Here is a 14889-nt window from a genome sequence, read left to right as displayed (position 1 = left end):
AGCAGGCTCCCTGCCGAGCAGAGAGCCCGATGCGGGACTCGATCCCAGGACCCTGAGATCATGACCTGAGCCGAAGGCAGCGGCTTAACCACTGAGCCACCCAGGTGCCCCGCAGATTTATTTATTGATTAACTTTTCAATTCAGCCCCCATGCCTCTGCATCCCACCGAATTACTCTGTCAACCCCATGAAAGCCCATCCTAATCCCAGCTTTACTTCTAAAGTGATTACTGTAACCTATCTTACTGTTGAAGGTAAAATAAACAAAGATGTGAACCTGTTTCTCAGTGTACAACATAAAGTACTCTTATCATTGCTAGTGATTCGCTCCCAGCATCTTGCTCTTGTCTAATTAAACTGCCATTTGCTTTCTTCTGAAACTCAAAAAGGTCATTTAAATTGCAATCAAGTTCTTCCAGGTGCTAGTTTCACTACTCAATTTGGCATAATTGGAAAATTTATCGAGCTTGCCCTATCCCATCATCCATGATATTAATGAAAATACTAATTAGAGCAATCCCAGGATCAGGCCCTGCGAAAAAGCACTGAACCTTCTTCCCAGGTGTAATGAAGATTGAACAACCATCTCCATGGGCCTCCCTCGACCAGTCTGACAGATTTCCATTTCCTTAGTCAAGACAGTAAAATATTAGATGGCATTTTGAGGAAATGCTAGTGAAACATAAAAGGCATGCTTATTCTTGTGCAAGAAAAACTGTCTACATACATAATTGATTTTGATGCTTATAAACTCATTGGTGTAAAAAACTCTCCCCTGAGCTGTACTTAATTCCGCTTAATTTCCACACTTCTTTACTAATCCTTGATCCTGGTAACAGCATTCCCGCCATCCCTTGATTTGTTCTCTTTTCAGCTATCAGTTTTTTTTTTTTCTTCTTTTTTTGCCCCTGATTTTGTCTATGCAAACTTCTTTTTAATACAAAAAATATGACCATAAATAATTGTCTCTTCCCCTCTTTCTTCCCCATGATGCCTCCTTGTTGTCTGTCAGTTGTAAAAATAGTATTAAATCCTAAGCATTTATGGTTTCTTGTATGACATCATTTCTCTCTCTTTCAGTTCTTTTGTTCAATGACCTCAATACTATTCTGTGGGGACCTACTTCGTTGTTAGCAAGTAAAAGGAGGCTTTAATAATTTTCAAATATCATACCAGAAACACTGAATTAATAAGCTATATAAAAGGAAGAATATAAAAAGCTGGAGAAAAAAAATCACTTGAGCTTTTATACTACTTTGTTTTTTTATCTATTTCATTGTGTTAAAATCTGAGTCTTAACTCAATGAACCTACCTCAAGCCTGAAACTGTCAACGGTTTTTTCTTAAAATCTCCATTAGTGAGACAACAGATAGTAAAGAAACGCCACCCCCAGCACCCCCTCCCCCAAATTTCAAGTGCTTAAAATTAAATATTATCTCAAACTGTCAGGTTCTTGATAGCTCTGAAACATGGAAGCGCATTTTGCTTAGCAGGACCGAGAAGTTCAGTGATAAAAATAACAAGTGATGTCTGTTTTCTTTTCTCAAAGGAATAGAATATGTATGCAGATCATAAATAATAAAAAGGTAGTAAAACAGTTTGGGAGCAACCATGGCCCAGTTACAAGAAAAATCATTATAGCCCATGTTCAAGAGTCTTTTCTTTCTTTAATAAGCGTATATAAATCGCATTGACAGTAATGGCAGATACGCTTGCTCGCGAGGGAAAATTAGCACCAAAAAGCCATTATACACTGACTAAGAAGACATTAACTGCTGCCTTCTAAACATTTCTTTTTTTTCTCTCAGAATTTACTTCAGAGTTTAATCCTCTGGTAGTAATGTAACCACCTCTACTATTAGACACATATATTGATTATGAAAAAATAAAGGACATTAAAGGAGAAAGATTTTTTAAGTTTCCAAGCATTTAGAGATGGAGTGAAGAGAATCTGAAGTTAGCAAAATGCCTCTGACCAAAGGGTATGGGTGTACCCGACTGACAATGATCTCTAATGAAAATCGACCACTGGACCATGTGGCTGCACAGAAGTCCTACCATGCAAACCAAATCTTTATACCCAAGGAGATAATAGTATCAGCCATTGTATGTTTAATCTTGTTCAGAGTGGGGCTATATTGCCGCTGCAGAACAAAATAACCCTCAGCCCTATATCAACTTGTTAATTCACTTAAAGTTATTGTGCATGTGGTGTAGATATATGTATACGTCAGGTGTTTTGTGTTAGGAAATGAAGAAATAGTATCGTGAGGAGCAGACTTGGCTCCTGTTTTTGTAAAACTTATGGTATATTGGAGGAAAGGCAGACAAGAGGAGGTAAGGAAATGATAAAATATATATGACAAAACCAAAAAAAAGATAAAAACTTGTTACGAATTTGATAATCGGGGAGTTGTGTCGGTAAATATGGAATGGGGGCCTGAGATGATATTTAAGTGAAATCTGAAGATTTAAAAAAAGAAACACATGCTGAGAGCTGGAGAAGCAGAACGGGGAGGTAGACTCCAGGAAGGGGAACCAGAGGAACACAAGCTTTCACGTGAAAAAGAGCTAGAGGGTGTGGCTGGAGACTCAGGGTAGGTGAAATCAGTGGCTCACGGGAAATGGGGAGGAGAGTCAGGAGCCAGATAATCAGGCCCAGTGCCTCCTGATTACATTTGCCAGCGTGAGGTGGGGGGGGGGGGGCAGGCAGAAGCCATGAGTTGGTGTTTGTGTATATGCGCTCAATCTCTCTAATATAGTCTCTCTCTCAAACTCTCTAATAGTAAAAATTGGAGACAATTTGAAGTAAAATAGAGCAGAAATGGAAATAAAAAGACGTATGAAGTGAGATAATTTTGTAGGATTTACCAATAATGAACAGGTAGTGGAGAGGAGGGAAATTTTAAGTTAGGGGGTCCCCAGCAAAAGAAAAATGAGAGACAGCTTCCATGACATAAGAGAGAAGTCCTTTTAGCTCTGCTTACCCAAACACACTCCCCACAGAACTTCCTAGGAGGTGTCAGTATTACGAAGAAATGCAGAAGCGTCCATAGTTAAGGATTTCAAGGGGAAAAAAGTGAATGCAAAAGCTAATGTCTCTACCAGCCTGGAAATAGCCTAACCGTATCAGAGACATTAAATCAGTGGTAAAAACTCACAGTGCTATTTCAGAAGTAAACAAGACCCTGTGTTCCTTACCTGAGATTAGGGCCCAAGACCCTACCCAGTTTAGAGCAATTTTGGACCCTGTCCGGAGCAGTGATCTTTGCTTCATTATAATGTACAGTCTCCGCCCAAGGGGGGGAGCCTGAGTGTCATTAACATAATTGATGATGCAGGTCTAGGTATGCCGTCTAAGTACACTTGAGCAAGCTTCTACCTGGGATAACAACGTTCGCCTGTTTGAACATCATTCCTACCCCTAAATAAAAGGAACCTCTCTCCTCCTGTGTAGGGAGTCACGGGCTTGGAAATTATTCCTCGTCCTCTCTTTTTGTCACAAATATTGTTTGCTTTGTGTGACAACTCCACCTGGTGTCGCCACCATCTGTAAGGCATCAAGGAGTGAACTCGGGTTAACTCCATTACCGGATGATGATGCCCAGCCTGCTGGCTTGAGTAACTGCACACACGGTAAATGTCAGTCAAAGAAAGACACACTATCATACACACACACATACAAATCACAGAGTTCCAGATTTTTTAGACAGACTAAGTGAGGAGTTGAAACCTAAGGAATCCCATATAGCCTGTAGAATCCTTTCCTCTCTAAGGCCTAGGGAATCCCTCCCTTGTTAAGTTTCTTTGCTGGCAAAGGCTGCCAGGCCTCACGGCCCTAGGTGAGGTACAGACATTCCCAAGAATGAATGGCCTGAGTATGCACAGTGCTGTGTTCAAGGCTTAACAGTATATTTAACTCTAATTTAAAAATGAGGTCAAATGTAGGAAGAAATGCATGAAGAGTGTCTAGTGCTTTCCTTTAAATTTTTTCCTGTTTAGTGTAAAATTTAGTAAAAAAAAAAAAAAAAAAAAAAAACAAACCCAAACCAAAACACACACACACACACCATGAGGGAACAGAAGGCTGGCTGAGGACAAAGCAAAAGTTGACACCCTGCAACCTTCCCCAACCCCCACTCCTGGGTGGGACATATGTGACATTCTTTAGGAATCTATGACATTAACTATCTTAATGTCAATACCTTGCTAGAGGAAAAAAACCTGGACAATGACAACACCTCAAGGCATCTGGTATCTTATAGGTCATGTAACACATGAAAGTTCTATTGAAATCTCCCTTTTTCCTTACCTTCCCCAACCCCATCCTACAAAACATGCCCCCCTCACAACCTCGGGGCAGCAGCTCTCTCTGCCCATGGGTCCTTCCTGTGCTTTAATAAACCACTATTTTGCACCAAAGGCGTCTCAAGAATTCCTTCTTGATCATCGACTCTGGACCTCACCCCACTAAACCTCACCTGTATTCTAAAACTTCATCACACACCCACACACAACCAACCAACCAAACAAACAAATAAAAAGCCATTGCTTTCCTGACTCATGGTTGGCTTCGAGTCGTCACTGGAGTGTTTGAAAAAAAATTTTATTTCTAAATTTAAGCCTTAGTGGCGAGTTTCCATTGCCCACTTTGGAAACTTTTTCCATGCTACATAAATCAAACCTTTTTTATTCTTATGAATTGTTGGCTTTAGTGAGATCTCCACAAAACCTAATCTCCCAAATATGAATCACCTTGATGAAAATTCACCAGTTAAAGGTAAATTAATGTGAAAATAAAACTGTCTTTAGCTCTGTGCAGCAAGATGCTGGGAGCTGGAAGAAAGAAAAAGGTGAGGTAGGCTTTTTCCTTTGGAGGGGATTGGGGGGAAATACATAATTTGTATGAATCATCAATATTTACTTGGCTTATATTCCCATTCATTTTAAAACTCTGAGAAAGACTATATTGGTTTTTACTACTGAAAAAAAAAATCAACTCCTACAGAGGATAAAATCAAGTTTCTGCTCTAAAGCCTTGGGCAATTTTGAGAAAGAGTAGATGGCAAGCTAATTTACTGAAATACTAGTTTATATTTTGTTCTTTCTTCAATTCTAAAAAGCTGGCCAAGTATTTTGGCAGGAAGTGGAAGCTGCTGGAAAATAATGCCTTCTCCAGTCTTTTGCAAGGGCTGGATTTGCAAGGTTAGTCTAGAAAAGAGAAAAAAAAAAGGAAAAGAAAAGGAGAGAACAGAATGCATTTGAGGACTGACAGAGACAAGGGGATTACCACCAAATACGAGAGAGGAGGGAGAGAATTTTCGTGGGATTTAGAAGTGCTGAGTTCCGGCACCCTGCTCTCTGCTCAAGGTAAAGGGTTCAGAGAGAGTCTGTGAGGTACACATAGGGAAACTGGACCTGGACCACAGCCCACAGATCCTGGCAGGAGTTAGCAAAGGCCCAGTCTCTCACTTAGGACAGGAGCAACAGGGTTCTTGCAATTCAAAGGACAAACTGGGAAAAGTGTTTTTGGTGAGAACAAGTACAGAAAAAAGACAAAGGGAATCTTTGCCTGATCCAAGGTAGGGAGTAGGGAGTGGAGGCAAAGATGACTCTGATTAGCTATCGTGTAAATCCAGAAGCAATACCCAAGGCCTTTCTGATTTAAATTGTGCTGATTTAAATGGACATAAGACAATTAAGAAATATTCCATTTCATGCACACCTGAGTAGGTGGACCAAGATTCATATTATAATTTTAATAATACATGCTAAACAAAAACCTGGTAAACAATTGCCTTAGGATATATTTGTCTTCCAAAGTTGGGAATTCTAAAAAGGATTCCTTTTCTTTCAGATCATAAGCCAAACCTCATCAATGGCCTATGGATTCCCAACAAAGTCTTACATGCCAGAGTCCCAGTAAGAACCAGCCAAGGAGATATGAGTAACTTTGCCACAAAGAGTTAGTTCATGCCCAGGAACAGCACCATGGAAACCCGTGATGGCAGCTTAGGAAGGATTCCTCAACAGAGTTCTTTTGGGAGTTCCCCATTGAATAGGCCATTCGTTTGTTCCTACATCTATAAGCAAACTATATCCATGTCAGTATCTATTAATTCTGTTTCCTAACATGATCGCTGGTGGTAGATAAATGCATGGCCATTTAAATAAACAAAGGGATGGTGTATTCCCTGAAAGGTGAAGAAGGCAATTCACTGAATTAGAACATAGCTATTCATTTAGAAGCTTAATAAGAATCTATGCAATTGAAAATATGTATCTTGAATTTTCCATGAAAATTAGATGGCAATTCATTTAGGGGCTGTTTCTGGAATTTTCTATGTTACATTGATCATATTCATGTTCCGTTCATTACTTCTTAATTCAAAATGTGTTGCACTGATTTTTTAAAAGCATGCTAGTGTTGTACATACCTACAAGGCTAAATACATAATACTGGGAAGGACAAATTAAATTAAAATAAAACTAATTATATTTCAAGTGACAGTATAACTACACTAAAGGAAAGGAAGATAGGAAGAAAAGAAAGAAAAAAGGAGGGAGGGAGAGAACGAAGGAAATAAGGCAAATTATCATCCAAGTTACTTATAAACTCAGCACTTGATGGTATCTGTTAAGGCTTAGGCAGTGGGGAATGAGAGAAACAAACTAATCCTAAATTTTGTTTTTTAGTTGATTTATTAATTGTAGTGGTATGGGCAATGTCAAGAAATCCTGAAACTATTTTAGATTCATTCTTGGATGTAGCACATAAGTTACTGACATCACTGGGAGCAAGAGTCCAACCACAGAAGAAGGAACATGGAAACACCAAATGCGGGAAGTCAGGAAACAATGATGTCAATATGGCGGTACCACTGTGAACTCATATTTTCTAAAATACGCATATATGCATGTCTATGTGCACATGTATTTTTGCAGATTTGCATTCACTGTGTGGATGACTTGGGTTTTATCAAAAGGAGTAGATATGAGGAGTCCGTACCTAAGGTCATGTCCAAGAGGTTGTGAATACCAAGCTCCCAGGGACAAGGATGGGTGAAAAACACAGAGGAACTTTCTTCAGTTCAGTGTGGGTGTATTTATAGATACATATGCAGGTGTATGTGTAGATACTTGAATATATTTCCTATCTTTGTCTGCTGAAAGGATCAGGAAACAAATATACTTGAGGCGCATCAAGCACACCAACCACCCAGATTTGGGGTGATAATATCATTTGTGACTAAATGAAGACCGAAGGGCTGATTCTGGGGCTGGGGAATGGTAGGTATCAACTGTGCCTGGAATGTCCTGTTATGGCAGAAAGTAAGGAAGAGCCAACAAAACAAAACAAAACACCCCAAACCCACAAAAACAAAAACACCTGAAAATGTCACAGTATGACAAAGACCAGCTTCGTGGGACTCACACAGGCTCCCAAAGTGGGACAGTCTGAGCACCAAAATAATTAAGTAAAGTAATTATAAACTTTTGGAAAAACAGAAACTCGTGGGTCCTTACCAATAAGGAAGAAAGGAAGGGAGGGAGGAAAGAAGGAAGGATGAGTTGAAGGAAAGGAGAGAGAAAAGGAAGGGAGAAAGGAAAATGAAAGGGGAAAAAAGGGGAAGAAGGAAAAGAACAAAAAGAATTCTGACTCGAAATGTACAGCAAGTGCTGGAGGTGGAAAATAATCATTCTGTAACTCCTGCAGGGAAGACTGGATGAGGAGACAATCTTCAATGGATGCTAAATCTAGAGAGAACTTCTTGTGAGATACAGCTTATTTTCATGGTCTTAATGTCTCTCCACAGACAGCTTAGTAGTGACAAGGGAGAAAATATACTCTTCCTGCAGAGGGGGAACTGGACTGAGTGTTGACCAAGTGGTTACATTAAATCACCACCGGTCAAGGGCAGGGACGTCCTGAGCCTTCACCTGGGGTACTGGAAGGAGGCCACAATGACACCTATGCAATATTCTACCCCCAAATGCAAAATCTGACTTTAATCACAAGAAAGCATCAAACACAAATGAGTGACTCTATAGTGACAAAAGGTGGGAGATTTATAGATTTCAAAAATGTCAATGTCATGAAGACCCAAAAAAAAAAAGTCGATAGAAATGTTTCAGATGAAAGAAAGCTAAAGAGACCTGAGAACTATATGTGGTGTCTGACCCCAGGCTGCACACTGTGCTGGAGGGGAAATGCTATAAAAGACACCACTGGGTCAACCTTCTAAACTGAAGTATGGAGGACAGAACAGATGAAATATATTGCATCCAAGCAACATTTATTGAAGTTGGTAGCTCTTTGTTATGTAAGGGGATATCGTTATTTTTAGAAAATGCATACTTGAGTAGTTAGGAGTAAACAGCCAGTTTGTATTTAAGTTTTGCTTAACTGGTTATGGAGAAAAAAATAGTCATGAAAATGCCAAAGGAAATGAGATACAATGTTCATAAGAGTAAAGATATATCAGTGTTCTTAGTACTTTTTTTTTTATTAATTTATTTGAGAGAGAGAGAGGGAGAGAGAGAGCATGAGGGGTGGGGTCAGAGGGAGAGGGACAAGCAGACTCCACACTGAGCGTGGAGCCAATATGGGGCTCAATGCCACAACTCTGAGATCATGACCTGAACCCAAACCAAGAGTTGTTTGTTTAATTGAGTGAGAAACCCAGGAGCCCCAGTACTGTATTTATTTTTTATTTTTTTATTTGAAATTACTTCTAAATAAAATTTAACAAAATGTGTTACACCATACTTTTGTTTCTATCCTTTCTTCATCCACTGAAGTTTAGGACTTGCAACTTTACATCCTGAAGCATCTAATATAATCCCACAGGATTTATTTTGCTCAAAAAATATGCTCTCAGATAACTCTCAAGCTTTGCAATAGCCTGAAGGTCCAGGAAAAATAAACGCCTTAGTTGACAGCATTGGCCCATTTGCCCCAAAAGGCTTTTCTAGCTCTATCAACTACCATATGGATTCAAGAAGCAAAACAAAACTTCTCTGTCCCTGAACACTGGTCTGTGTAGCCCCATCAGAGCCCTTCTGCCTTGTATGAATGCTCCCCCACATATTTTATCATTTTCATCACCCTCTCTTTACAGCCTAGTTCAAATATAATCTACTGCTTTAAGCGATCCTTGAAACCAGGGTCCTCAACTTCTCTTCTGAACCCCAAGAACATGAGTTGCTTACATCAACCATCCAGCCCATCATCTACTGCCCTAGACTCTCAGTTCTTGTTAAAGTTTTAGATGTGTGTCTGTCTTCATGACACACTGTTGTATCTGGGAACGTATTTGTCCTTGAATCATACCCTTATTAGGATATTAATGAATATAAAATAATGGACCATGAGTCGAAAAACAAATCAAAAACAACAATATAAACAAGCTTAGGTCCTCTTCTAACTTCTGGCAACAGTGGCATTTCAAAGACATAGAAGTCACCAAACCCCTCTGAACCTCAGTTTCCTCATCTATAAAATGAGGGTGCATACATCTGGTCTATTTCATTGCACTGTGTGAGATTTAAGACAAACTGAGGGACTGATGAACGTTCCTCTGTGGTTTTCACCTGTCCCTGTCCCCGGGAGCTAGGTATTCACAACCTCTTGCACATGATCTTTGACACTAACTCTTCATTTCTCCTCCTTTTGATAAAACCCAAATTATCCCAACGACGGATGCTAATCTACAAAAATGATTCATTCTTCTTCTAAGAGTCGTCCTTGACCTAAACCAGCTGAACTTCAGTTGGCACTCCTGCCAAAGCCCGACAAAAATTCTGCTTTCCTTCCTTAAGTTCACACGGTTCCTTAAAGCCTTCTCATGTTTGGCAATTTTGAATAAGGGCTTATGTTAACAACTTTCTGATTGAATTTCTTCCTCAGGTAACAAAATGATACAACATAGGGCGCGAGTCCCGCATCGGGCTCTCTGCTCAGCAGGGAGCCTGCTTCCTCCTCTCTCTCTCTGCCTGCCTCTCTGCCTACTTGTGATCTCTCTCTGTCAAATAAATAAATAAAATCTTTAAAAAAAAAAAAAATGATACAACATAGTAGTGGTTTCTAAGTGCTAATCCACGAACCAGCTGCATGAGAGTCCCCTCTAAAGAGATTTTCAACAAACAAATAAAAAGCCCCCCAAACCTAAAACAAAACAACAACAACAAAAGGAAAAGAAAACCAATTACTGGGCTCCTCCTAGACTTTCTCTGATGTCAGGCCAGGAACTGGTCCTTTTAAAGCCCTTCAGGTGCTTCTGAAATTAAACTGCACCTACATGTAGAAAAAAGTTCTGGAAAGCCATAAAGGGCTATTGAAATGTAAGATAGTCAAGATAGCTAAAATTTGGTAGTTTGGTTCATTTGAATTCAGAAACGATTCTCTCAAAAGTTAAAATCCCACACATGTTATTTCCACATTGATATAATCAACCGATCTCTGATCATGGGAACCCCTCAGGGCTGAATGTAGGACACACTTCCCTGCTGCACAAGGACTATCTTGTGTCTTGTTCTAAAATAATTAATAATTTTAGAGATGTTCTCTTAAAAAAAAAAAAAAAAGAGTTAATATCCCAGCGGGTCATATGCTTGGAGTTATTTTCAGCAGAAAGAGCAAAGGTGCACCAATTCCTCTTTCTTTTGGTTTCCCTAAGTCTCTGGGGTGGATTTTACACAGTTCACCTCAGTGAGGAATCTGCATACCAAGGATTGAACATGGCATCTTTAATATTAAAGTTTAACCGACTGAGGTAAATAGATCAGAAATGATCTATTACAGCTTATAATGAAAAAGTGGTTCACCCGACAGAATGCCAGCATATCAATTTCCCCAGACACTAAAAAGTGTAACTTGCTGCTGTTCATCGCCCAAATATATAAAAAACAAAGAAATTGAACAGAAATTGGCATGTAAACAATGACTTCAATATTTTATAAGGCCCTAAGATATTTATCAAGCTGCAGCACTGAAATATATGACATCTTCTTGAATTATTAAACAGGAATGAACATGACATGAAAGTATTGCTCATTTGAGAGAAAAAAAACATTTAACATGGTGCTTACTGAATGGCACTGTTGCTGGAAAAATTGGAACAAAAAAATGAACTGTGTGTATCAGCATCAAGTTGTGTGGTTGGTTTTCACAGTTCCCTGTAAGAAACGGGAAGGACTAAAGCTTCAGCAAAAGAAAAAGCAATGGAAACAGGGAAATTTACCTGTCATGGCCTGTTGGTCATCCACGGTTAACTTTAAACTTTTTCCCCGACGGACCACACGCACCGTGTGCCATTCGTTATCATTGAGGTTATAGCCGGCAAAAAGGGTCTCGGGACCTTTGCCTGTAGAATATGCCAAACAGTCGTTATGGACACTCAGAATCAGTCAAGCAAATGAACCTCACAGAGAGTGAGAGAAAGAGACAAAGTAAGGGGTGGGGGGGAGCACAGGAGAGGGAGGAGAGACAAGAGAGAAAGAAATGAGAGAGAGGTGAGAGAGAGAGAGAGAGAGAAAGAGAGAGAGAGAGAGAGGAGAGACTGGCTGGATCAATTTTCAAGCCCATTAGAGTCAGAGCAAGCAAGGAAAATGACAAGTTAACAGACATTCAGGTGTGACACTTTAAGAAGATCTTTAACATTATGCATTGATCAGACAAGGGAATGAACCTTGTTGTCATAAATAGGCACAGTCAATACAGCATCGGGAAGCGTCCCAAATTTGCACACACTTGCTTGTTGTTGTTACTGTGGCGGTTATTGTTTTTCCCAAGGAATTCTCTGATCTTTGCAGTTATGGCTTTCTGACTAATGAAGCTGACAGCAGTGTTGTAGCCTCTGACTTCGGGGAGAGAGCAGATCCTAAGCTTCCGGTGCAGCAACTAGCTGATTAGATCCCGGTGAGGAGACTGCCTCGGGCACCGAGTTGTGTGATGACTGCTCTTCAGTCCTGTATCACGTACTTCCGATGTCCCCCCAGTTCTTAGGTTTATAGAATGTTGTGTCTAAAACCTAAGTCCAGTGGAGTGGATTTAGATAAAGGTATTGACTTGTGGGAAATGAGGAAAAATGTCACCGCCGATAAAGGTCCAAAGTGAGTTTGAATAGCGCTAGTGGGTAGGGATTCCCAGCTGAGGACCAAGAGAGAAAAGGCAGAAATGGAACCACCTGGGAAAGAAGCTGCCGGTGAATCTATGTAAATCCATACAAATCAATTACAAATGGATTTACATGGGCTTAGAATAGACAAATCATTTCAGAAAGTTGTTTTATGGAAATCACTGAAAGGACAAAGTTAAACAAACATCCCTCTTCTATTTAAAAACAAAGCAATGAAAAAAATTAATATGCCTGGAAATTTTTTAATTAAAAAAGTATTTCCACTAATCTGACACTATGACTCACTGGAAAAAGTAAAGTCTTTAAAGATTCGTTATTTGGGGATGGATTTGCCTCTCCGCGCCCTCGTTTTCCAAGTACTGAAAAGTGTTGGTATGCTAAAATAATGGAAGACATGGCATCATTGAGTTTCATGACTTTCAGCTGACTCAGGATCAGTCTTGGGTTCATAATTTCTTCAACCAAATTCTACCGGCAAAACCAATCAATGTCCAAGACTCATAAGAGGACATAGAAAAGGTCAATAAGAAGGAGAAAGAGAAAAAAAAAAGGAAAAGGGAAGGAAAGGAAAGGAAAGGAAAGAAAAAAGAAAAGAGGAAATAAAAAAGAAAAGAGAAAAAGAGAAAAGAAAAGAAAAAAAGAAAGTAATAGAATCAAGTAGAAGAACCTCCATAGTCTCTCCAACAACATCATTGTTTGCTTTGGGTACTGCTGGCTATCCTGAGTTCTCTCTTAGGATGTAACAGGTACAAGTTCTGCCTTCTGTGGTTGGGGTTTCTCTGGGGCTTAAAACAAACAGGTAAGGCAAGCTAAATTTTTCAGGACGAACTATTTCATCTCTTTAAAAGAAACCATCATTAAGATTAGAAATAATCTCTTTTTGTTTCTTTAGAAAAGTTAAATTATACATCCGGATACATGAATAAAAACGAGTCTAGACAGAACAGTTTTTAGAGATTGATCAGTAAAAAACTAGAGGAAGCCTCTTAGTTCAGCAACTGCAAAAAAAAAAAAAAAAAAGCTTTGAGACTAAATGTTGAAAGCAAGTTCCATGATCAAAGGGACTCTTTCTAGTTTCAACAGCGAAGAAAGCAGCGCTTTAATAACTCTGCAGAATCTTAGCATCCTACTGGCAGTGAGGGTCATTCTTAGTTTTGATCTTTGAAAAAAGAATATATCATGTTAAAGCTATTTTTATAGGGAAGACTTTTTCTCTTAGAAATATGTGCTTTTGAAGCATCTCCACTCCCATTCTCTTAATTTTAAAAGTGTTTTGTCAAGAAAAAGAAGCTTAGGGGTGATCTCATCATTATACCCCATTCTGGGCTTCATCTTGCTCTCAAGTCATAATGCTTAATCTATAAAACAACTATTTCCATAACAACAGGCACAAAATCCAATTAAAAATAACCCTTTGGTTCATAAAAATCTCTGTGGGCCAACTTGAAGCTCCTTTCTTGCATTATTGAAAATGTGAAGAGATTGATTTTGGAAGATAAGGTTTTTAAAAATGCACTTAATATTCTCAGTTCAAAACAGGGCTATCTATGCAACATGGAGTGTAATGAATAGTACCCTGAACAAGGAGTTAAAAATTGTGGTCGGTAGCCCTTGATTTGCTAGGAAGAAAGAAGTTGGGGGCCAGTAAATGCTTATTATGTGCCAGGCATTTTATCTGTTAATTTATGTCATCTTTACACTGCTATCATTTTGCAGCTATGGAACTGAAGGCCTAGGAAGCTAAAACTTCTTGCCTCAAGGTCACACAGCTAAAACGTGATAGAAAAGTGTTCCATCCTTCGTTTAAGGGACTCAAAGCCTGCATGCTCCCCCCCCCCCCCCCCGCACTAGCCTGCCTCCCAGCTATATGACCTTTGGCTAGAAACAAACTTTTCAGTTGCCCTACATCTAAACAAAGGAAAGCTGCTCTGTTATGACTTCCAGCTTGCTCTACAGAATGATGACAATGCTAGGAAATCTTACACAAGTTTTCCGTAAGTCATGGTAGATGGAAAACTCTAAATAGCACATCATACCTCTAAAGGTGCTAAAGGTATGATAGAGAAGAAGGGCCATCATTTTGGGACTGAATCCACATAATTAGCAATTTAAAAAAAATTTATTTAGGGGCGCCTGGGTGGCTCAGAGGGTTAAAGCCTCTGTCTTCAGTTCAGATCATGATCCCAGAGTCCTGGGATCGAGCCCCACATCGGGCTCTCTGCTCAGCGGGGAGCCTGCTTTCCTCTCTCTCTCTTCCTGCCTCTCTGCCTAGAATAGAAAAGTGTTCCATCCTTCGTTTAAGGGACTCAAAGCCTGCCTACTTGTAATCTCTGTCTGTCAAATAAGTCAATAAAATCTTTAAAAAAAAATAAAGATTTTATTGATTTATTTGAGAGAGAAGGAACACGAGCACAGCCGAAAGAGAAGCAGACTCCCAGCCGAGCAGGGAACCCAATACGGGACTCGATCCTAGGACTCTGGGATTTTGACCTGAGTTGAAGGCAGGCACATAACCAACTGAGCCACTCAGGCCCCCCTCATAATCAGCAATTTGCTAACACATTTAGCTTCTGGTGGTCTCAACAGCACAACGGAAGGTGGGAGATAGTGTAGACATCTCTGCAATGCCTTAGAGGTCTCACATTCCCACATCTAAAACCTATGAGATTTCCTCTTCTTTTGAGGATATCAAGATATTGGCAGTAGCATCTTTCTCCCAGCATTAATATGAGTGTTATTGGCTGAATG

At 39.6% G+C, this 14889-nt stretch overlaps 1 protein-coding gene across 16 annotated transcripts in view; it reads right to left on the bottom strand.

The window, feature by feature from the left end:
- The window catches only part of NRXN1 (neurexin 1), a 1159797-nt gene that overhangs the window by 590871 nt on the left and 554037 nt on the right, over positions 1–14889 (bottom strand). For all 16 annotated transcript variants that reach the window (XM_059406092.1, XM_059406088.1, XM_059406087.1 and 13 more), the window contains one exon: positions 11245–11367. In XM_059406092.1, the coding sequence (XP_059262075.1) occupies positions 11245–11367 (123 nt within the window). The remainder of the gene's footprint in view (positions 1–11244; positions 11368–14889) is intronic.

Source organism: Mustela nigripes, chromosome 7, assembly GCF_022355385.1.
Source record: "Mustela nigripes isolate SB6536 chromosome 7, MUSNIG.SB6536, whole genome shotgun sequence".
In the NCBI taxonomy this organism is placed as follows: Eukaryota; Metazoa; Chordata; class Mammalia; order Carnivora; family Mustelidae; genus Mustela; species Mustela nigripes.
Note: the sequence above shows the minus strand (reverse complement) of the source record. Positions and strands in the feature narration are given on the sequence as shown.